The 22,638-nt window shown below is 43.5% G+C and overlaps 1 protein-coding gene across 1 annotated transcript in view; it reads right to left on the bottom strand.

Moving 5' to 3' along the window:
• Positions 1-1,496: 1,496 nt before the first annotated feature.
• lnx1 (ligand of numb-protein X 1) overlaps positions 1,497-22,638 on the bottom strand; it is a 24,859-nt gene continuing 3,717 nt past the window's right edge. Inside the window, exons 2-10 of the mRNA XM_030772580.1 lie at positions 14,455-14,705; positions 13,085-13,240; positions 10,841-11,049; positions 10,017-10,400; positions 7,992-8,102; positions 6,722-6,899; positions 5,265-5,523; positions 1,864-2,022; positions 1,497-1,632 (exon numbers count right to left, since the gene is read on the bottom strand). Of these exons, the coding sequence (XP_030628440.1) occupies positions 1,497-1,632; positions 1,864-2,022; positions 5,265-5,523; positions 6,722-6,899; positions 7,992-8,102; positions 10,017-10,400; positions 10,841-11,049; positions 13,085-13,240; positions 14,455-14,705 (1,843 nt within the window). The remainder of the gene's footprint in view (positions 1,633-1,863; positions 2,023-5,264; positions 5,524-6,721; positions 6,900-7,991; positions 8,103-10,016; positions 10,401-10,840; positions 11,050-13,084; positions 13,241-14,454; positions 14,706-22,638) is intronic.

Genomic DNA, 22,638 nt, shown 5'->3' with positions numbered 1-22,638 from the left:
CTGGAAAAGCAAATTTGTGAATCTGGTGATTCGGCATAGCATTTTAGATTGGAGGGATATTGTCTAAATACAACCAGTGCTTCACAGACACATTCACACACAGATTCTCTCTCTCTCTCTCTCACACACACACACATACTCAGCTTTTGAACTCTGTGGAAACTCTTAACACTGACACAAGTCTCTTTTTAGAATGACTTTATTTATTATTTTACCCAAGATACCATCAGATAGAATATACTACACAGGCCAAAGCGTGAAACACCAGACCAGTCGCCCACCAGAGACATCCACTCACAAACACACACATACACACACGCTGAGCCCCAACACTGCACTTTAGCTTGACTCCCCTCCTTAAAAGTAGCAAAATCAGCAAGGCCGCCAAATTCTCAATTTATTATTATAAGTATAGTTATCATCCGTTTTAAAGATATTATAAACGAGTTTTTTTTTTCTTTTTTTGCCATTCTTCTTTGACTATTTTTCTTTTTTTTTTTCTTTTGCAGTAGCATTTTAAACATACCAACACAGACGAAACTACTTGGCAATGAGTCTCCTTTTCCAACGGACAGAGAGAACAAATCACTGTCAGAACAAACAAACAAAAAAAACAAAACAAAGCTGATTCTCAAAGGCCATAGAAACAGAGAAATTTTAAAAAAACAAACAAACAAACAGAAAAAAACAACAGTCATAGTACAAGTGCTTGAATTTGTCTCTATTTTCAGACACCGACATTTACAGCAGAGAAATGTGCGTCCACTTGAATGCGTCTTCTAACATGTAACTAATGAAATTGGCAACATTTACCCGCTTTTCTCCATCTTTAAATCCAACAACCCCTCCCCAACCATCTCCGTGTCGTCTCTCTGTTCAAAAATATCATGCTCTGTCCTCACACGTCAATGTTGGGGTCACAACATTCAAATACATCTGGCACAATGTCCACAGGGGAATTAATATATAACATATATTATTTTTTTCCCATTTACCAATGAATACACAGTCAGTTACTCAACGGTGTCACAATCTTCACCCTCCCCCCACTGTGAGAAACAGCTCTGACATCATTCTCCGCCCCCTTGGTGTTGTTTGACACTGATGCTCCTCCCCCTCTCCAGCAGGCATAGTGTTTGGCTCCGCCCACCACCGTTAAATGAAGAAATAAAGGCTCTCCCACAGTCGGTCCTTCTTAAAGCCAAGACAAGAAGTTGTCTTCAAAGCCATCTCCTGTACGGAAGTCTGCCTTATCAAACCACCTTTTAAAGCCAGAGTTCATCTGATCTCTGACCTCACGTGCAGTAGTCCTCGTTAGTAAAGCCCTTCCAATCTGGCCAGGGTCCATGCTGTGTAGTCCACTGAATTAAGCCCTGCTTTCTTAAGGAGGTGTATGTTCTAAGCCCCACCTATTTTTGGCTGGGTTTGTGTTCTAAGTACCGCCCTCCAGTGCAGGGTGAATGTGTGCTAAGTCCCTCCCCCATGCAGTGTTTGTCCTATATGAGGCTGCCAGGCCAGGAGACAATGGTAAGAGTGATCCGCCCCCTCAGCTCCTTAAGCAGACGTACCAGCGCTGTGTGTGTCATTCCCCAAGTGCTCTTCCCATTCACCTCCAACAGGATATCTCCACAGCTACAGACACACACACAGAGAGGGACAGAGAGAGAGGGATACATAGTTGAAAAGAGAGAGTAAAGGTGTAGGAAAGAGAAGAATTTAAAAAAAAAAAACAGAAAAGGAAGACAAAAAGACCACACGTTTAATTTTGGCGAGAAATAAAATAAAACCAAGCCTTCCTGTATCAGACTGAACACTTTTTAGGTGTGTGGGGGGGGGGGGGGGGGGGTAGTGTGTGCAGGTTACCGTATTCTGCCGTCGTTGTAAGCGGGTGTTCCCTCTACGATGGAGCGGATAAAGAAGGACTGGTTACAGTTGACCTCCTCCTGTCCTCCTACGATGCTGAATCCCAGGCTGCCAGACGTGCTCCTGCGTAAGACTATGTCCTTACAGCAGTACAGGTGCCTGAAGAGGAACAAAGCAGGTGTTTGTTTTTTTAAAGGGCAGTTTTAGGATGGAAACATTTTCTCAACTCTCAGAGAGGTAGTGTTTGGATCAATGTAAACTCAAATTTCTAAAACTAAAGCACTTTAATAGCGGCCAAATTAGTATCTTATTACCCTGCAACTCAGTGTTTCTGTTACAAGGTAAAGAAGCTAGGGTGAGTAACTGATACAAGATGAACTAGGTGAGTTTCTTAATGTGAGTGTGACCTTTTACAATGGATTAACTTTCATTTAAAAGAACTAAATACATAATGCTCAAATGATACAGTCACTGTATTTATTTCCACTCTGCCCTGTGCCACAAAAGAGTTGTGTTAGAATCCCTCCTCCATCCAGGAACCCACATCAATATTACACACCTCTAGACTATTTTACACACCTCTGGACTATACTAGACACCTCTGGACTATACTAGACACCTCTGGACTATACTAGACACCTCTGGACTATATTAGACACCTCTGGACTATACTAGACACCTCTGGACCATATTAGACACCTCTGGACTATACTAGACAACTCTGGACTATACTAGACACCTCTGGACTATACTAGACACCTCTGAACTATATTAGACACCTCTGGACTATACTAGACACCTCTGGACTATACTAGACACCTCTGGACTATACTAGACACCTCTAGACTATTTTACACACCTCTGGACTATACTAGACACCTCTGGACTATACTAGACACCTCTGGACTATACTAGACACCTCTGGACTATATTAGACACCTCTGGACTATACTAGACACCTCTGAACTATATTAGACAACTCTGGACTATATTAGACACCTCTGGACTATACTAGACACCTCTGGACTATACTAGACACCTCTAGACTATTTTACACACCTCTGGACTATACTAGACACCTCTGGACTATACTAGACACCTCTGGACTATACTAGACACCTCTGGACTATATTAGACACCTCTGGACTATACTAGACACCTCTGGACTATACTAGACACCTCTGGACTATACTAGACACCTCTGGACTATACTAGACACCTCTGAACTATATTAGACACCTCTGGACTATACTAGACACCTCTGGACTATACTAGACACCTCTGGACTATACTAGACACCTCTGGACTATACTAGACACCTCTGAACTATACTAGACACCTCTGGACTATACTAGACACCTCTGGACTATACTAGACAACTCTGGACTATACTAGACACCTCTGGACTATACTAGACACCTCTGAACTATATTAGACAACTCTGGACTATACTAGACACCTCTGGACTATACTAGACACCTCTGAACTATACTAGACACCTCTGAACTATACTAGACACCTCTGGACTATACTAGACACCTCTGGACTATACTAGACACCTCTGGACTATACTAGACACCTCTGGACTATACTAGACACCTCTGAACTATACTAGACACCTCTGGACTATACTAGACACCTCTGGACTATACTAGACACCTCTGGACTATACTAGACACCTCTGAACTATACTAGACACCTCTGGACTATACTAGACACCTCTGGACTATACTAGACACCTCTGGACTATACTAGACACCTCTAGACTATTTTACACACCTCTGGACCATATTAGACACCTCTGGACTATACTAGACACCTCTGAACTATATTAGACAACTCTGGACTATATTAGACAACTCTGGACTATACTAGACACCTCTGGACTATACTAGACACCTCTGGACTATACTAGACACCTCTGAACTATATTAGACAACTCTGGACTATACTAGACACCTCTGGACTATACTAGACACCTCTGGACTATACTAGACACCTCTGGACTATACTAGACAACTCTGGACTATACTAGACACCTCTGGACTATACTAGACACCTCTGGACTATACTAGACACCTCTGAACTATACTAGACACCTCTGGACTATACTAGACACCTCTGGACTATACTAGACAACTCTGGACTATATTAGACACCCCTGAACTATACTAGACACCTCTGGACTATACTAGACACCTCTGAACTATACTAGACACCTCTGGACTATACTAGACACCTCTGAACTATACTAGACACCTCTGGACTATACTAGACACCTCTGGACTATACTAGACACCTCTGGACTATACTAGACAACTCTGGACCATATTAGACAACTCTGGACTATACTAGACACCTCTGAACTATACTAGACACCTCTGGACTATACTAGACACCTCTGAACTATACTAGACACCTCTGGACTATACTAGACACCTCTGGACTATACTAGACACCTCTGGACTATACTAGACACCTCTGAACTATATTAGACACCTCTGGACTATATTAGACAACTCTGAACTATATTAGACAACTCTGGACCATATTAGACAACTCTGGACTATACTAGACACCTCTGGACTATACTAGACACCTCTGGACTATACTAGACAACTCTGGACTATACTAGACACCTCTGGACTATACTAGACACCTCTGAACTATATTAGACACCTCTGGACTATACTAGACACCTCTGAACTATATTAGACAACTCTGGACTATACTAGACAACTCTGGACTATACTAGACACCTCTGAACTATATTAGACAACTCTGGACTATATTAGACAACTCTGGACTATACTAGACAACTCTGGACTATACTAGACACCTCTGAACTATACTAGACACCTCTGGACTATACTAGACAACTCTGGACTATACTAGACACCTCTGGACTATACTAGACACCTCTGAACTATACTAGACACCTCTGGACTATACTAGACACCTCTGGACTATACTAGACAACTCTGAACTATATTAAGCAACTCTGGAAGGGTTGGAGTGGATTCAGAGAAAGACAGAAATAGGAGATGATCAGAAAGACAATATCATTGAAGCCTCCTTGTTCTCTGATCTCTACACCTCTCAAAGAAGAGCGGAGAAAGGAGAAAGACAGACAGAATACTCTCCTCTCTCTCTCTCCCTCCCTCTCTCTCCCCTCCTTCTCTCTCCCTCTCTCTCTGTCTTACTGTGAACAAATATGCAAATGATGTTGTTGAAGTTGATGAAAACTTTGCATCTTTCATCATATCTAATTGTTATTCATTACAACCTCTCCTCCCAGCTGGTTCTGTCATAGGTTCATCACAGTAAAGGACAGAGAGGAGGAAACAAAAGAGAACACAGAAGTGTGTGTGTGTGTGTGTGTGTGTGTGTGTAACTCTCACCTGGGCAGCTGCAGCCAGGACACCCAGAGTGGAGAGTAATCATCATTAGGTGGGGGTATTTTAACGTCTCCAGGCGAGGAAGGAGACAGGGAGGAGGGTGAGTGCAGGGGGGGCATGCAGTCCAGGGAGCTCTCGTCAGGGGGGCGCATCTCCAGAACCCGCAGGACCACCGGAGAGGAAGTGTTCTTCAGGTTAGCAACTGCCTCGCTACGCGTTACGCCCGTCAGGTCCACGCCGTTTACATTCAACAGGATGTCACCTAACAAAACAACCAGATGGTTTCTTTCAGATATTCACCATTCATGGACATTCACTGTCAATGTGTTCTACTTGTTAAATAGCCTTTTTATTCAGCTGGAACAACAGGGAGACAGGACCAAAGAAAGGCTTCACATCAGATACAAGTATTTAGAAAATAAATTTTATACATTTATACATAAAGAAACCAAAATTGCTGTCTGAGCAGCTGAAACAAAAATGGAATTATTTATGTGTGTGTTGTTGTGTGTGTGTGTGAGATAGAGAGAGCGAGACAGACAGACAGAGACAGAGGGTGTACACAGGGCACAGACAGCAGGGGGAGTGGAGGAGAACAGGAGCAAGAGAGAAACGAGGACAGAAGGCCACCTGTGAGGGTTTAAATAAGGTGTTATAAACAGAGAGGATCAGAGGACAGTGTGGCCATATGGAGACTAAAGCATCTGAAAGGAAGGGTCACTCTGAATTACACTGAAGAGCTTGGTCAGCGAGACACACACTCATTGATCTCATCAAAGACATTTCAGCCTTTTAATTCTTCAATCAACCTTTGAAGTGTGAGGCAGCACCAAAAAAAGAAAGCAAAGTCTTCAAAACAAATATACGCAAAAACACACATACACACACACACACACACACACACACCTGGCTATAAAGGTTACGCTTCTACTCACACACACCTACATACAGATGGAACAAGACATTACAAGATTTGCCATAATCTTACTCACAAATCTAAATAAGGAAAAATACCAGAATATTCTGAATGTGTAACAGTGTTCTGTGTGCTTCTGAGTAGCTCTACAGCAAAGAAAGGGTGTGAGAGAGATTGTTTTGGAAAAAGGCACGAAAAAAGGGAGTGACAGAAGGAGAGAACATGTGTTATAGATCTGACAGTATAGCAGGTGCTGGCGTGGGAGTGTGTGAAGGTGTGTGTGTGTGTGTGTGTGTGTGTGTGTGAGTGTGGCTTCTATTCTTATGCAGTGTTATCATGAATATATTAGCAGAGATCTATGTATATGCATTAGTTGGAACATATATGTTTATTTGTGTCAAGGACCCTTGGAGACAGTTTTTTTTTTTTTCACTAAGTTATAATGGTCTCTACTGAACTTGCCAATAAACATACACACACATACAGACACACTCTCTCTCTCACACGCACACACACAAAGGTGTGGCACTAGGAGACGGCATACCTTTTCGGATGGAGCCTTCCTGTCCTACCACTCCGTTGGGGTCGACGTTGGTGACGTAGACAGGCAGGTCCCAGCCCCGACTGGACATCCCTCCTGCCACTGTCATACCCAGAGAATCATGAGGCTCTTTAGTCAGAGTCACCGTCTTCTCATAGCATGCAGGCTTATGGCAAGAATCCTGTAACACACACAAACACACACACACAGCTTTGTGTCAGGGTTTGTGTGGTTTTCTCTGTCTATGTGTGAGTGTGCATATGTGTGTGTGTGAGAGAGAGAGAGAGACAGAGATGACCTGTTGTTCTACTCTAATCTGCTGGATTCACACTTTTCTGCTGTTCTCACAAAAGAGGACAACCAGCGATCACATGATTGTCCAAGGGGACACTGTGTGTGTGTGTGTGTGTGTGTGTGTGTATGTAATTGATGGCAAGCAAGTAATTTCAGCAGGGAACTGCAATATCGCTGACCACTGCCAACCGCTGACTGCTTTGGACTCCTTCCAAAAATACAACAACAAAAAAAACAACAAAAAAAACGCTAAGCACTAACATAATAAATAGTGCTATTAAAGTTCAATAAAGGAGTTGTTTGGATTTACTGAAAAACTGCACACTGTGGCATGTCTGCGTCTGATCTACAGAGCCTGTGTCATACCCGTCAGTCTAAAAAAAAGACCGTGCTACAACACGTTTCACTCGCTACACATTTAAACTGCCAGAAGTCAGAAGACCCGGAACATTCCACCTCTCTGTGAATGTGTGGAGGATCGCCATGTGTTACAGAGAGCTAATGGAAGGAGAGGTGAGAGGAAGAAAAAAAAAAGAGTGAATTTGGAGTATTATTAGAACAAGGGAACCTGTCAGTTCGGATAATGAGCAGCGGAAAATCCCGTTTATAGCACGCGCTTTAAATCCACCCCATGATAGCGGTGTTTTCTTCTGCAGCTAATAGGCTTGGAGATGGCTGCCTTGGAAGTGTGTGTGTGTGTGTGTGTGTGTGTGTGTGTGTGTGTGTGTGTGTGTGTGTAAGGAGGCGGACAGTTCCACTAGGAGCTGAAGACTAGCTCTTTGATGCTGGAGTAATAGGGTTTAAGATCATTTTCACATTAAAGGGAATATTTAGCACAGATAGAAACAGAAAAACCTGTTTTATACAGCCATATGGTAGTGTGAGTATGTGTGTGTGTGTGTGTGTGTGTGTGCGTGTGTGTGTGCGCGCGTGTGCGTGTGTATAAATGTGTTACCAGTAGTGAGTGGTCTATATCCACTGGAGAGTAGGGTGGGGGGCCCTCCATGTTCCAGGGGGCGTCCTGCAGGATGTCTGGGGAGGGGATGCGAGTCTGACGGGACACAATGAAGTGGACCCGTTCCTCACTGGCCTATAGAAAACACAACAGACACAGAATGCTTCAGCCCCTCAGAGAAACGAAGAGTATTACATATCATTCCAGACTAAATGAATAACTAGACCAAAATGTGACAAAATTAAACGTTGAACACCCTTTGGAATGTGTGTTAAGTGAGAGGTAAAATATTTCATTTGGAATGGAAAATGAAAGCGGTCGTGACTGATAGTAAAGGCTTAAGATTTAAAATAAGACACTTTAACTCAGTGACCATGTTACGAAACAGATTTGCCGCTAGCCGACCTCAACCCATCGACCTCCAATGGAAGAATGAGACACCTTTAGTGGGAGAGCTAATGGTTGAAATGGATAGCTGTGTTCCCAGTGTGTTTTGGAGACCCCCTTGGGAGAGAGATTTGGTATTAACGTAATCCATTTATCTCCATGGTCCTCGACTGCTGTTCAACTTAAGCATCCATGCTCAATGACGTATAATTATTGGGTACATTTAAAATAAGGTTGATATTTTTTCAAATGTTGGGGAACAGGGTTAGAATCAGACTGGTTTAAACGGTGCTAATTTACCGCTGGCATAAGGCTGAAGAAAGTAGAGCCAACACTGGCAAAATGTTGGATAAACATGTTTTCAACTCCCCAGGAGAGAACAAAGAGGACAAGCTCTCCCCTTAGGAGTTCTCTGAGAAGCTCTCAAATTTGTAAAATGTAAAATAGCTTGTTAGGAAAGTGTGTGTGTGTGTGTGTGCGTGTGTGTGCTGATGGTGATTCAGACACCATACTGCGTGCTTTGAGGGAGTCATGAACAGGAACCTGGGATATGCAAAAAAGAGACACGCTCTCTCGTCTCATACCCACTCTGCTCCCTCCCTCTCTCCCTCTTTCTACTCCGTCTTAATCTCCCTGGCTTCTCTTCAACTCTTCTTTTCTCCTCCGAACTGCATTTTCTCCCTCTCTGAATTTTTCCCTCTGTGACTCAAGCTTTCCCATCTCTGCTCATTAAATTCGGCATTTTTGCTTGGTATTCTGTGTGTATCTTTCTCAAACACACATGCCCACACACATTCTCCTGCACCCTCCACCCCTGAAGTTCCTTGGGGAGCTCAGTGCTCTAGAGCTGACTCCTAAATTAGCGGGTCCGGCTCGTTATCGACTTAATTGGACTAATTTAATCAGTTTCCCGCCAGTTGTTAATCTCTGACAGAAACTGCCTGCTGCGAGCAGCCATTTTGGCTCCTGTGAGACTAATCTGAGCCAGACAGGAAGCAGTGGTCCGAAGAATCAGCCAAACTAGTCACCGTGATGAACAACAATCAAGCCCAACTCAACTGCAACCTCACCAGCAATCAGCCCAAGTCTAGACAAACCACAACGACAAACACTATCAACAACAATCACACACCATCAACAAAATAAACAAAACCGTTAGGCAACATGGGAATTGTTTTTCAGGCTTGTTGGAGACTTTTTAAGAGCTAAGTAGCAAAGATGCAAATGATACTTAACGTCTATAAACCAAATCACCGACCAAACTACCAACATGAAACCCGTGAGCAGTTTATGCTTCACAAGTGACTCTGGATTCTAATTTCCCAAAAGCTGTAAGACTCATAAAACATAAAATATGAGATAATCATGAATGCCCACAGCTTTGTCCTTCTTCTGTCCCAGTTTCCTCAGCCGTATCTGTTGTGGCTCAATGCATTTTCCACTTCCCAGCATTTACAAATGCACCTGCCTAAATGTTTCTTTTCTGTTAATTATGTGTTGTTATTTGTCTTGTCATCCTTAGTGTTTCTTTTTCACACAGTGAATCATACAGCAGGTCTGTACTGTGGAAAACTGCATTAAAATGTGTTCCTTGTAGCTCAACTCCTCTCAACAGGTCTCTCAGTTCAACGCTTATCCTGGCTCTTCTCCGCTGTAACTCACCTGTATGAGGAGGGCAGCGTGTTCCGGAGCGCCGTATCGGAGGTCGTGCCCGTTGACGGCCAGCACCCGGTCGTCCACGCGCAGCCTGCCGTCCCTGGCCGCCAGCCCCCCCTCCAGCAGGTGGAAGATGAAGACTCCGTGTTCGTCCGGTCGACGGACCAGCTTAATGCCCAGCTGTTCGTCTGGGGCTCCTTTCGTCAACACCACGTGGAGGCTGTCGTCCCGCACCGTGTGCCCGTAGCTGGAGTAACTGTTCGATACGTGGTGAGAACGATAACGATGCCTCTGCTCCCGTAAAATGGTCAAACGCAACAGCTGGCAGGGTTGTTTCAGAGCTGCCACGGCGTAGCAGTGAGGTACATTACTGATGTCTATACCATTCACCTGTACAGAGAGGAGGAGGAGGAGAGGGCTTAGCATTGGAATGGACAAATTTGCCAGTTTTGCCTTGCCAGAGAAAAAAAGTTCATTTAATTGAGGGGAGATTTGCAAGGAATGAGAGATTAAGAGAGGGAGGCCAGCGGGGGAACAAAAGGAGCTTCAGAATGATGATGATGATGGAGGGAATAATGGAAAAAAGATGGTGATTAAGAGACAAAATGTAAACGTTTGCTGGAAATCTTAGTCATGGTGAACCACAATCAGGATGAAGTCTCTCTCCGTCTCTCTCTCTCTCTCTCTCTCTCTCTCCTTTTTTCACACACACCACATAACAGATGGCGTGACACGTGACTCGAGCAGGCATCCAAACTAGAAGAGGATTCACGCTATGACGTAATGAGACAAGGAACAAAACAATAACAAAAACACACGCACGCACACACCTTTAGGATCATGTCCCCTGGCAACAGACGACCGTCCCGTGCAATGACCCCCTCTCTATAGATGTCTTGGATGAGGATGCGAACGAGTGGGGTCTCGTTGCCCCCGACGATGCTGATGGCCAAGGGTTCGTAGGGGTCGGCACGCGTGATCTTGATGCTGGTGACCTCACCATCGGGAATGAGGTGATGCAGTTGAGGCAATGCCAGCACTAGAGAGAGAGAGAGAGAGAGATGGGGAACAGGGAGAGAGAGAGTAACATAAAGAGGAGGAAAAAAAAGGAAAAAAAGGATGGCAGAAAAGAGGAGAAGGAGGGAGGAGTGGAGAAGAGAAAGAGAAGGAGAAGGAAAGATGGAGAACAGAGGAGAGAAGAGAGGAGAGTGTGAGTTGGCTTATAAAGCTCATTGAACAGTCTCTTAGAATAAGACTCAACAGGTGCTTGGCTAAACCAAACTTGGCAGGCAACACATTAACATACTGTTCACTCATTCTCAGAGGAGTCTGAGATCACATCCACGCCTCACAGCCAGTCTATAACCAGGAGTGTTCTTACAACTTTCTTCTTTCCATACAAAACCTATACTGGCGTAACAGCTATTGACCAGACGCTAAGCATAACCCATCAATCAAACAGCCACCCTTTCACCATATAATTCACCATCAATCTCTCTCTCTTAGGCACTGTTTACCAGTTCTGTTAACTGTGCTTCTGCCTGCTGTTCCTTCCCAGGTTAGGAAAGAGAAGCAGAACTTGTTTGTGTGGTTCCAGAAACAAGACGGTGTGCTTCTAGAAAAGGTCCATCACCTTACTCTACTTCTTCTTTAGCTGTGCTCCAACTTCTCTCTCCCTCTCTCTCTCTCTCTCTCTCTCTCTCTCTCTCTCTCTTGCTAAAGTAGGAACTCTCAGCTCTGAACAGAGCCTCCCAGACACAACACTCAGACAGACAACAGAAGATCTAGTATTCCAATTAGTAATGAAACCCAACAGAACAAAACGGTAATGAAGCTAATTTGGCTGAGCAAACTGATGCGAATATGTCTCTCTGTGAGTTTAACACTGCATATTTTTTTTTTTTGAGTATTTCATCATTTTGTCTCATCTTATCGTGGGAGAGACTCTGTCGAAGCGCCAGATGGTACAGCTCTCTGAGGAGAAACTGCTTGACAAACCATAATATCGTCTCACCAAACACTCTGTCTCCCATACCAGCGATTCAGAAGAAGCCACACAAAGATTTCAACCGTGTTACACGATTTGGGCTTTTAACTGAGGAAAAGTATAACCCTAGAAGAATGATATAAAACCCTTAGACGTCTGTGCAGACCTACACAAGGAATCTGAATCGTTCGGTGTGAAACTTTTTATATAAAGATAGAATTTTCATTTTACTTCAGCTTTTGTAATTTCTTAAGGAATTCATTTAAGCCTCCATATACCATATTACGCGAGGAAGCATTTTGATTCATTTGTTAATGGAAACATCATACTATACAGTGCAATGACTCAATGGTTATATTTCTGAATGTGTCTTTTGGAATTGGTATGTTTCACTAACTAGACTGAGCCTCCGGTCTTGTCTGTATCGTCCTCCCTGCTCCCTGCTCTTTATCCTCATCCCATCCCTGCACCTCCCCACCCCACTGGCCCTGTTCTCCTCACTCTGCACTTTCTCCGCTCCAAAGTCAATATTTTCTCTTTATCTCTTCTGATGGTTTGCAGGCAGAGAGAAACTGAAGCTCATTAATACACTGACCTGGGGCTGTTACATAACACAACCACACTTACACCCACCCCCACACACACCATATACACACACATGCACACGTGCACACACACTCTCTCATTCAGTGTAACCATGTAATAAACATCACCAGTTCCTATGTCTTCTTTACTATACCTCTGTTATCTCTCTCTCATTCTCATTGCTCTCCTCTCTCTCTCTCTCTCTCTCTGATCTTTGTATCCTTTGACTAACAGATTTTCACAATCTCCATCTGTATTATTAAAGGAACATATGCTACAGTTACGCAGAGGGCAGTCTACACTGTCTGTCACCCACAGCGCCACAGCACACACATACACACACACACACACACACACAGAGCCTTCAGCCATCAGAGTGGTATTGTTATTCCTCAAAACAAAAACAAAACAAAGAGCAAATACACACAGACATAGACCCACGGACGCAGACAAACACACCAACACCAAACACCAACACAACCACACACCCAAGCACACACACCTTCATGTGGTATGTTGGCATTTCTGGCATTGTCTCTTTCCTCTGTTGTCTCGTTGGCCACTGCTGTACCACTCTTGGTCCTCCTCAGAACACTGAACGCACGGTTCAAACGGCGGAATGAACGACTTCTAACCGACGCACGGTCAAAGTTTCGGACTGTTAGGAGAGAGACGGGTGGAGGATTAAAGAGTGGGAAAGAAAGACAGGCAAGATTTTCTCCTCTAGTTAGATTTTCCTGTCTGAACATGCCTGGACTTGTCCAGAGCCGTCTCAAACCAGCCAATCAACAGCTTGGACACATATGTGTTTACCAAAATGTAACCAATCGAAAGTCTCAACTCATCTATTTTTAAGCATCACACATCAAACATCCCAGGAGTTTTCAGGGCTCAGTTGCAGTGCTTATAAACTGAACAGCACAAGCCCTGCATGTGTATGGATTGTGCAATGTTAATACTCTGCAGCAGTGTGTGTGTGCATGCACATGCGCGTGTGCATCCATGTGTGTGTGTGTGTGTTTGGGTGTGTGTGCCCACTGAAGGCAAAGCACCAGCAGCAGAAGCCTGCAGTACAAAATCAGAATGTCATTTCATTGAAATGGCCTTTTTACATCCATTTCTCTCTCTCACCCTGTCTTTCAAGTCTTCATTCCCTCCACTCTCTCTCTCTCTCTGTTTCTCTCTCTCTCTCTGTTTCTCTCTCTCTCTCTCTCTCTCTCTCTCTCTCTCTCGTGTATCTCTCTGACAGTTACTCTTTAAAGACTTGGCCACTCTGGAGAGAGACAGCTTGTTCAGCTGAAGCTTTGCTGGCTGCTCTGACACACAAGTGCTGGTGCAGCAGCATTTTTGGTCCCCACTGGCCACGGCCATGTCCCAGGGACAGCATGAGAGAGAGAGAGAGAGAGAGAGAGAGAGAGAAAGGGTGTGTGTTTGTGTGTGTGTTTGTGTGTGTGTGAGAGAGAGGGAGAGGAAGAGAGAGAGAGTGGGAGTCATTATGACTCTCTTCCTCTCCCTCTGTCACACACACACACACACACACACACAAACACACACCATTTCTCTCTCTCTCTCTCTCTCTCTCTCTCTCTCTCAGACACATACACACATACACAAACACACACCCTTTCTCTCTCTCTCACACACACACACACATACACAAACACACGCCCTTTCTCTCTCTCTCTCTCTCTCTCTCTCTCTCTCTCTCTCTTTCTCTCTCTCTCTCTCCCTCTCTCTCTCATAACACATACCTTGTGATACTTATGGGATACTTATGGGTGCAGTCATGTCAGACTGTCTTTAACACAAGCAGTAAAAGCTGGAAAACAAACACACACATATAGATAAAAGAGTGTGCCAACTCACACTCACTCTTCTTTGAGTTGCAGCGGGCTGCCAGGCTGGTGGTGCTTCCTGATTGGCTGTTGTCCTCGACACTGGACTCAAAGGCAGGGTTTACTAAGCCAGGTTCATCTGATAGGAGGGCAACAGCGGCAGAGTTGGGGCCACCTTCTGAGGGAAGGGTTGCCACGGTGAGCTCGGATGTGCTGTCTGTACAGTCGCCCTCCTGAGAGCGTCTCTTCCTGTCCGCAGATAAACCGTAGTGTGAAGCACCTTTACACCTGCAAAACACACACACACACACATGTATATAGTATATCCAGGGCAAGCAAGACTAAACATAAAATAGCAAGGTACATGTGTAACTCAGAAAGAATTATGTGTCCGTAAGTATTCAGTAATGTATTCACTTGTGTTTTATCAAAATCAAATAAAGCACGAACGAGAGAAGCATCACTGGCATGAGACGTGTAATATGTGAAATAAGTTTTAGATTAGACTACATCTCCAACCAATCTTCTTCATTTCCCCCTGCTCTGTGTTTACTCTGTGAAACTGTTGTTGTTGTTTACCTGGACTCGTTTTACATAGTTTCAGTGCAGTTCATTTATTATACGCCGTTATCATGGGAGACAGAAGCATGGGCAGACAGATTGAATTTGAAAGAGAACAAACAAACAGGACTCGCTCCAGAGATTCGCAGGTTACCAAGGCGACACCAGGAATATGAAATATGACTTGTGTATGAAGAGAAAAACAAAAAACAAAACACACACACTCCCAAAAAAACAAAAACAAAAAGCTAATCATGTCTTCAGCGATCTCAGAGACTCATTAACACCCACACTAGTCTCTGACTCAAAGTAAGTCACACATGGATGACAACACACCCTTACATACACACACACACACACACACACACACACACACACACACACACACAAACACACATACACTCTCTCTCTCTCTCTCTCTCTCTCTCTCTTTCTCTTTCTACTCTCTCTCACACTCATGCAGAAACACTCATTTGACACAGATAATAGTAATATCAGGCTATAGCATGCCCCACACACACACACACACGCAATGACAGGCTCACTGAAAGGCACAGACACATACATCTATGTGCATAAACAGATAAGCACACACACACACACACACACACAGGTAGAGGCGAGAGTGTGACTGTACATATGGAGGTCTAATCACATTTGAGCGGGAAGATGTGGCTGTGTTTTCATCAGTCTCGTCAGTATTCTTTAACTCCTGAGGCCTTCATCATCACTGTTCCCTTATTCCCATCAGCTCACTTATTTAAAAGACTAAAAGCAGGACGGTCTTAAGGGGCTAACAACAAACCTCATGACAATTGTCTTCGTAAGATTAAATAAACGTTTAGAGTCAGTATCAATAATTAGCAGTCGCACCACAACAACCTGCAGTGGTTTCTGCAGTTGAAAATAGCAAACTAATTCAAATTACATGTACAGTTTATGCCTTGTGTATTTACAGTTTGAGACAAGAAGAATGTCTTTATTTTTCCTTCACCATAATAGTCTTTTTCAGGTCCAACAGAGCACCGAATAAATAAATCATTGCAAAGTACCTCCAGTTACTTCTTACATGAATAATAATATATTTCTTTTTGAGATTTCTAGATGTAGGCCATCTCTAAATGATCCGTGCTGCCAGTATCGAAACAGGAATCAAACCGAGAGATGGACTTAAACAGAGAGGCACAGTGCACACCGAGAGAGAGATAAAGGAAGATAAATGGAATGATGGATGGATAGATAGATGTGATATAAGGTTTCGAAATCATTGGCAGAACAATCACGGCTCATGGGAGCGCGGTTGAAACAAAGCACCGTTTTGTCTTACTCTCCACGGCTGTCTACACTTTGACGCATGGTATTCACATTTGGGAGACTGAAAGAGAGAGTGAAACTGAGACAGTGAAATGTTTTGCCATGACATTGACTCTATATCACACTTATCGACAGTGAGCTGCAACAACTGAATTCGCGACAGCAGCAGGTGCCTCGCACATTGGTCCTCATACGGGTAGCATTAGGTAAAGAACCAAAACAATATTCGGGAGCGACAAAACACCACGTCCGTTACTAAGAAGCATCTGAGGGGTTCAATGGTCAGGACATCTTGGCTCAGACTTACAAAACCACAGAAAGTCATCTTCATTAGCTCAAAGGACTCGCGGACATGCCTTTTCATTTCTCTGGTGATTTGACGTCACAGTGAGAAACAGTGTTTCGTCTTTGAAATACGACTGATGAAACAGAATTTCATGAAGGTAATTTAGCTGAGCTCGTTTAAGCTGGGGCAGGCTGATTTAACTGTATTTCAACCTGAGACTGACACTCCTTCACAGGAGAAGAGTAATAACCTGCTATGTGCCCATCACTATCAATTAGTGTGATTAGATGAGAGAAATCATCCGTCATATTACACAACGCGTCGCTGCATGGTACACTGTATGTGCAGGCATGATTTAATACCGAACACAACCTTTTACTTATCATCACTTTAAACTTCACCGGCGTTTCAAGACAATGTGCCACCAGTTATATTGGAATGTTTAATTGGACTCTTTAACGGACGCCTTGAAATAGAGATCAGTTTTTACCTGGCCATGACAACCAATAGGCTACAGTATGACAATGACAGAAGAAAAGTCAAAAGTGCAATCGTGGAAATACGTTCTATAAAACATTATTTTAAAGCCTTAAAGTGTTTGATAGTAATTTACATATGCTTATATGGACACATAAATGTCTGTTCTTCTGGAACTCTATTTAAACCCTCAAAGGTGGGCTTCTGTCCTTACTTCTCTCCTGCTCTCCTGCTCTCCTCCTCCTCCTCTCTCTCTCTCTCTCTCTCTCTCTCTCTCTCCCAGTGGTGTGGCGTGTCTGTGAGTGTGGATGTGAAGACTCCCTCAGGACTGACTCTCTGCCTCGGACTTAGCTGACAGAATGGAATTTAAGCTCAAAGCAACATGACTGGATTCCACCAGCACCAGAAGAACCGTAGAAATGAAAGGATGAAAGGAACAGAATACCCATTTCTCTACTCTCTATACTGAAGTGTGAAGAAGTTAAGCAATAGGTTGAGAAAATATCCATTCCCACTGCTCTGCTATCTTTTTTTCTGTCATGCCTCATAATGCGTTCTCCGGCTATGTCTGTCTATACCCTCAGAAACTCCTCATCTTCACTCCTCACTCTATATATAACCATAAAATTATTTTGTATATTTGAAATTAATCTCACACGAACAGTTTTGTTACAGACATGAATTTAAATAGTGCCCTCAGAGATGTGTGCAGAAAAATATTTGAAGGTTAACTATAGAGAGGTCTCGCCATTTGAAAGGGGGAGAGAATGTTCTGGTCTTGTATATAGCCTCGTTAAGAGCTTAGGCTGATGTTAATTAAAATCGGCTTTCTCTCTGGAGATGAAGAGCCAGGCTGCTGTGTAAAGCCCCGAGGCATGTCTACAACTTTAAACTCCCTACAAAAAGCGTATGACTTCATCTAAGACGATCCTCTAAAACTGACCTGCTTTGAACGCTCACACAGCACCGTGAGACCAGTCAAATGCTGCTGGGCTCAGGTCAAACATGATCAAATCTGAACACTGCGGTTCAGAGACGGGTAGGCTGAAGGACTACATACACAGACACAGACACAGACACACACACACACACACACACACACACAACACAGCCATATGGAAGTACAGCAGGACACACAATCACACAGAGCAGGAGAGAGGGAGAGAGAGACAGATTAAGATACATAAAAAGGTCTAAAACACACACAAACACCCTAACTCGCAACACATGCATACGAATACACTCACACACTGAGAGGAAAAAAAAAAAAGGCCTGGTCACTGAGGACAACTATCGAGATATACCAGCGTCTAACTCATGAAAACCAGATCGACACTCCAATCCTCTTTTGAGTGAATGGATTATCCTAAACCTACCCAAACAGCAGCATTCAAACTGTACCGAACAACTGTCACCCGAGACAACACAAACAGGGCACTCAGTCACACACACACACACACACACAGCCTCAGGGTGTCTCCTCCATACTGAGTGGTTTCGTGGAGCCAGCGTTTCTTGGAAGGACTGCATTGCACTATACACACACATGCATGTATATAAACACATGTATATAGATACACACACATATACACATACACACACACACACACACACACACGTATATGCATGAACCTATGCATGTACACACACAAACTCATGCAAGCTGCTCCACTGTCCCCAGAGAAAGCAAACACAGAGTGGGAAGCTGTATGTTTGGCATATAAACACTTCAGCCCATTAATCCTTAGAGAAGCAGAGGCATCAGAAAGAAGAGTCACATTCTGCCCCCCCCCCACTCTACCCCCTTTCCCTAAATTCCCCCCTGTTAGACTGCTAATCCAGAGAGAAGGAGCTGTGTAATAACCACAACTCTATGTCTGAATGCTACACGCACATACACACGCACACACAGGCACACAAACACAAGTGCGCACACACAGACACACGCACACACACGCGCACACACAGACACACACACACGCACACGTACACTCACACACATGCACACACACACACACGTACACACGTACACACACTGGACCGAGGAGCAGTGTAATCATCGTGGCTTAGGCACACAGTCTGAGTCTAAGCTCTCTTCCTCAGTCCGGATCACTGTAATCAACCTCACTCAATCAGCCTCTGCACTAAATACCACCATCATCATCATCATCATCTTACATAAACATCAGAAAACACACTCTGATCTGTGATAGAACAGACAGTCACTGACAAAAGCCAAACACAAGTTGAAAGAACCCATAGAAAATGTTACTGACAATCGGATCAGTGTGTCTAAGGCTTTGGACAGGGTTTAGATTTAAAGTCTGCATTGTGACAGTCGTCGCGTTGGAGGACTGTGAGGCAGGAGGGACAGTAATCACGTTACATTTAGAGATTGTGGTATTTTCATTCAGTGTGTTCTCAGACTCTCTAAAGAGACGGAGACTTCCCTCCTTTTATCTTCACTGAATCTGTGGAGAAACCTTTCATCTTTTTAGCCTTTCTGTGAAGGAGACAGAGGATATGTTTTTGAGGATTATGAAAAGTTTTCATTTCAGTAAAGCAAAAAAGAGGAGGAGGATGTAAAAAAAAGAGAAATAAATCTGTGCTTTTTTTTTCAGCTGAGCTGTGAGAAATTACAAATACAACTTAGAAATTGATAGAAAATGGATAGATATATAAATAATACACATGCATCATCATCATCATCATCATCATCCATTTCTCTGAGCTGTTGCAAACGTGTGAAAGCTGTATTAGAAAAACAACAACAGCCAAACTGGAATAATTTCCTACTGTACACATTTGGCCGATTTAAACAAGAAAGCCTTTAGACATTACAACTGCTGTTACACACCTTTGTCAACACACACACACACACACACACACACACATACACGCATGCACACACACACGCGCGTGCGCACACACACGCGTGCACACACATACACACACACTTTAAAATGACTGATATGTGGGGTGTGAATATACACTGGCAATGTTGGTATGCTGGGTACTGTTAATCTGTTTAAATTGTCATAGAAGATTAAAGTGGATTACTTAACAATCTACTTTCACAGGTTAATGATTCTCCTCTATCAACAGTTAAACGAATGTATCGTCACTTCGATCAAAAATGTCATTTCATTTTGAATTAGGTTATCTGTCACAAACTTTAATTATCTTAGAATGGATTACATTTGCTCAGTGTTGACTGATTCTGCTTTATGTGTGAATTAGCAGCACTTTCTTTTTTCTAAGCAATTTTCTCTCTCTTTCTCTCTCTCTCTCTCTCTCTTCCCCTCTGCATTCTAGCTATAAAAGGCTAGTTCTATTGTTCTTTTTGATTGGATTTACAAAGTTATGACATAACACAAACCATCATTTGAAAATGAAAAGAGAAGAGAATTCAGAGCCAAATCCATGCCCCATCCGTGGGGACGGTCACCAATACTCTTCCCTCTTCCTATGAGCCTCCTCTCACATTCTCCACAGTCTCTGTCTCCACTGCTGTATCACCTGACCTGTCGTAACCATGACATCACACTCTCAGCTCACAAGGGCAGTTACATACACCTTCTGCAGTCTTCTGCTCTTTGACTCTCTCTTTCTCTCTCTCTCTCTCTCTCTCTCTCTCTTTCACCTTACTTTTTCAATGTTTTACTCTCTTGTCTTCCACTGTTCCTTGTCCCTTCTGTACATTCTTCCATTGACTTTAAGTCTCAGTATGTTCCTCTGTGATTCCTAGTCTCCGTCCCTCTTTGTACCATGTCTGTCTTTCTCCTTTTGCATCTCTTGCTTTCTCCTTCTCTCTGATGAGAACAGCAGGTTGAAGACAGGAGCAGATTTATGTTCATCTCTCCTTGCCTCCCTCTTTCATTTCAACTCAGCACCCCCCCCCCCCCCCCCCCATGAGTATGTTTTTTGAGGGAGGGAGAGAGAGAGAGAGAGAGAGAGAGAAAGAGAAAGAGAGAGAGAGAGAGAGAGAGAGAGAGAAGCAGTGAGAGATTGTGAGTGAGTGAAAGATAGAGACAGTGCATCCATACAGTGGTTGTATATCTCTCCTCTCCTGAAATTTAAATTTCAGTTCAGCATCTTTTTTTCTCTCCTCATACACGGAACTGTCAGAGCACATTAAAGTGATGCCAACAAACTTCATACTCATGTTTGTGTTTTCATGTGTTTTCACTAATAATCTGCCAATACTATGTCTAATCTTACTGGACCTCTCAGTGTATTTGCATGAATACATTGCAAACATTTTTTGCAGGATTTTCTTAGCAGCACCTGTCCACTGAAAAAGCAAATGGACCCAAAACATGTCTGTTCATATCATTTTATGTATGTTTCAATAGCACCAATTAACCAAATAACCAAATGTCCACAATAAAAATGCTGTTAATTCTTTAGTGGCTCATTGTTCTTTATCTGCCTGTGCTCTCTCTGCAGCGTAACCTCCACAATACTCTCCAGCCTCCAATGTCATCTCGTGTTTCTAAGACAAGTTACACGGTCAGTGAACGAGCCAGCGAATGCCACAGGACACACACACACACACACATTCACGTGCACGTTCATCAGGCCATCCGTTCGCACGGCATGAAAATAAGGTCACAACGGCAACACACAAGCCCCTGGCCATGGCCCCATTTTCTCGCTCTGCACGCGTCACGCTGCTGACGATGACACACTGCTGTCTGACCAGAGGGGTCTTACTATACACGTACGCGCAGACGCACACATGCAGAAACACACACACACACAAAGAACAGAGCATGTCAGCATGTTTCTTAGTTGGACACCTCCATTAATGCGGTTTATCTCATTCTCCCCATTTTTATAGCTTTTACTGTGTTTTCTACCTCTATAAAGCGAGCCTGTTCCAATCCGTTTTAACGACGTTCTTCAGTCAAACCAAATGTATGATGACGGACCAGTCTTTAGGCGATCTCACGTGAATTCAGAACACACCGAACCACCTGGCTTCCATTTTAGAGACCAGACTGTCAACTCTGCAAGTGGCACCGTCCAAAGTACTAGAACCCTGGCTTTAGCCGCGACCTCACACCGCGAGCTTTAACTAGTTTTAACGCGAGACCCAACAGCGCGTGGGAGAAATGACAGTCAGCGCGCAAAAATATATTAACATAGACAATGGCATCGCTGCTACCTCAGCCGTCGTATCAAAGTCATTTTAAAGCAATTAGGGAGGAGGTGACTGTAAAGCTGGACAGGTTTGTGGAGGTGAGACGTGATTGAAATGTCTTTATCTGAGCTATGTGTGCTCTTAACAAACAACCTGTTCAGGCTTAAGAGCCCAGAGGGCACGAAGGGTAAATAGGGTGTGTGTACACTACACACAGGCGTATGCAAACACACTCTTCATGTCCTCAAGAACACATATAAGAGTGAATACACAAAAAAAAGTAAAAGAAAAAAAGGAGAAAGACATTCTTTCAAGCACAGAGAATAGGTTTAAAGGCTGATGTTAGCGCCATTCATTCTGAAAAGTTAATCTGTGTGCTTAGCTTTGTCACTTTGACTTTGAGAGTCACAGTCTCCCTTCCAGCCACTGCATTCATC

This window comes from Chanos chanos, chromosome 4, assembly GCF_902362185.1.
Source record: "Chanos chanos chromosome 4, fChaCha1.1, whole genome shotgun sequence".
NCBI classification, from domain to species: Eukaryota; Metazoa; Chordata; class Actinopteri; order Gonorynchiformes; family Chanidae; genus Chanos; species Chanos chanos.
The sequence above is the reverse complement of the archived record's forward strand: the minus strand, read 5'-3'. Positions and strand labels throughout refer to the sequence as shown.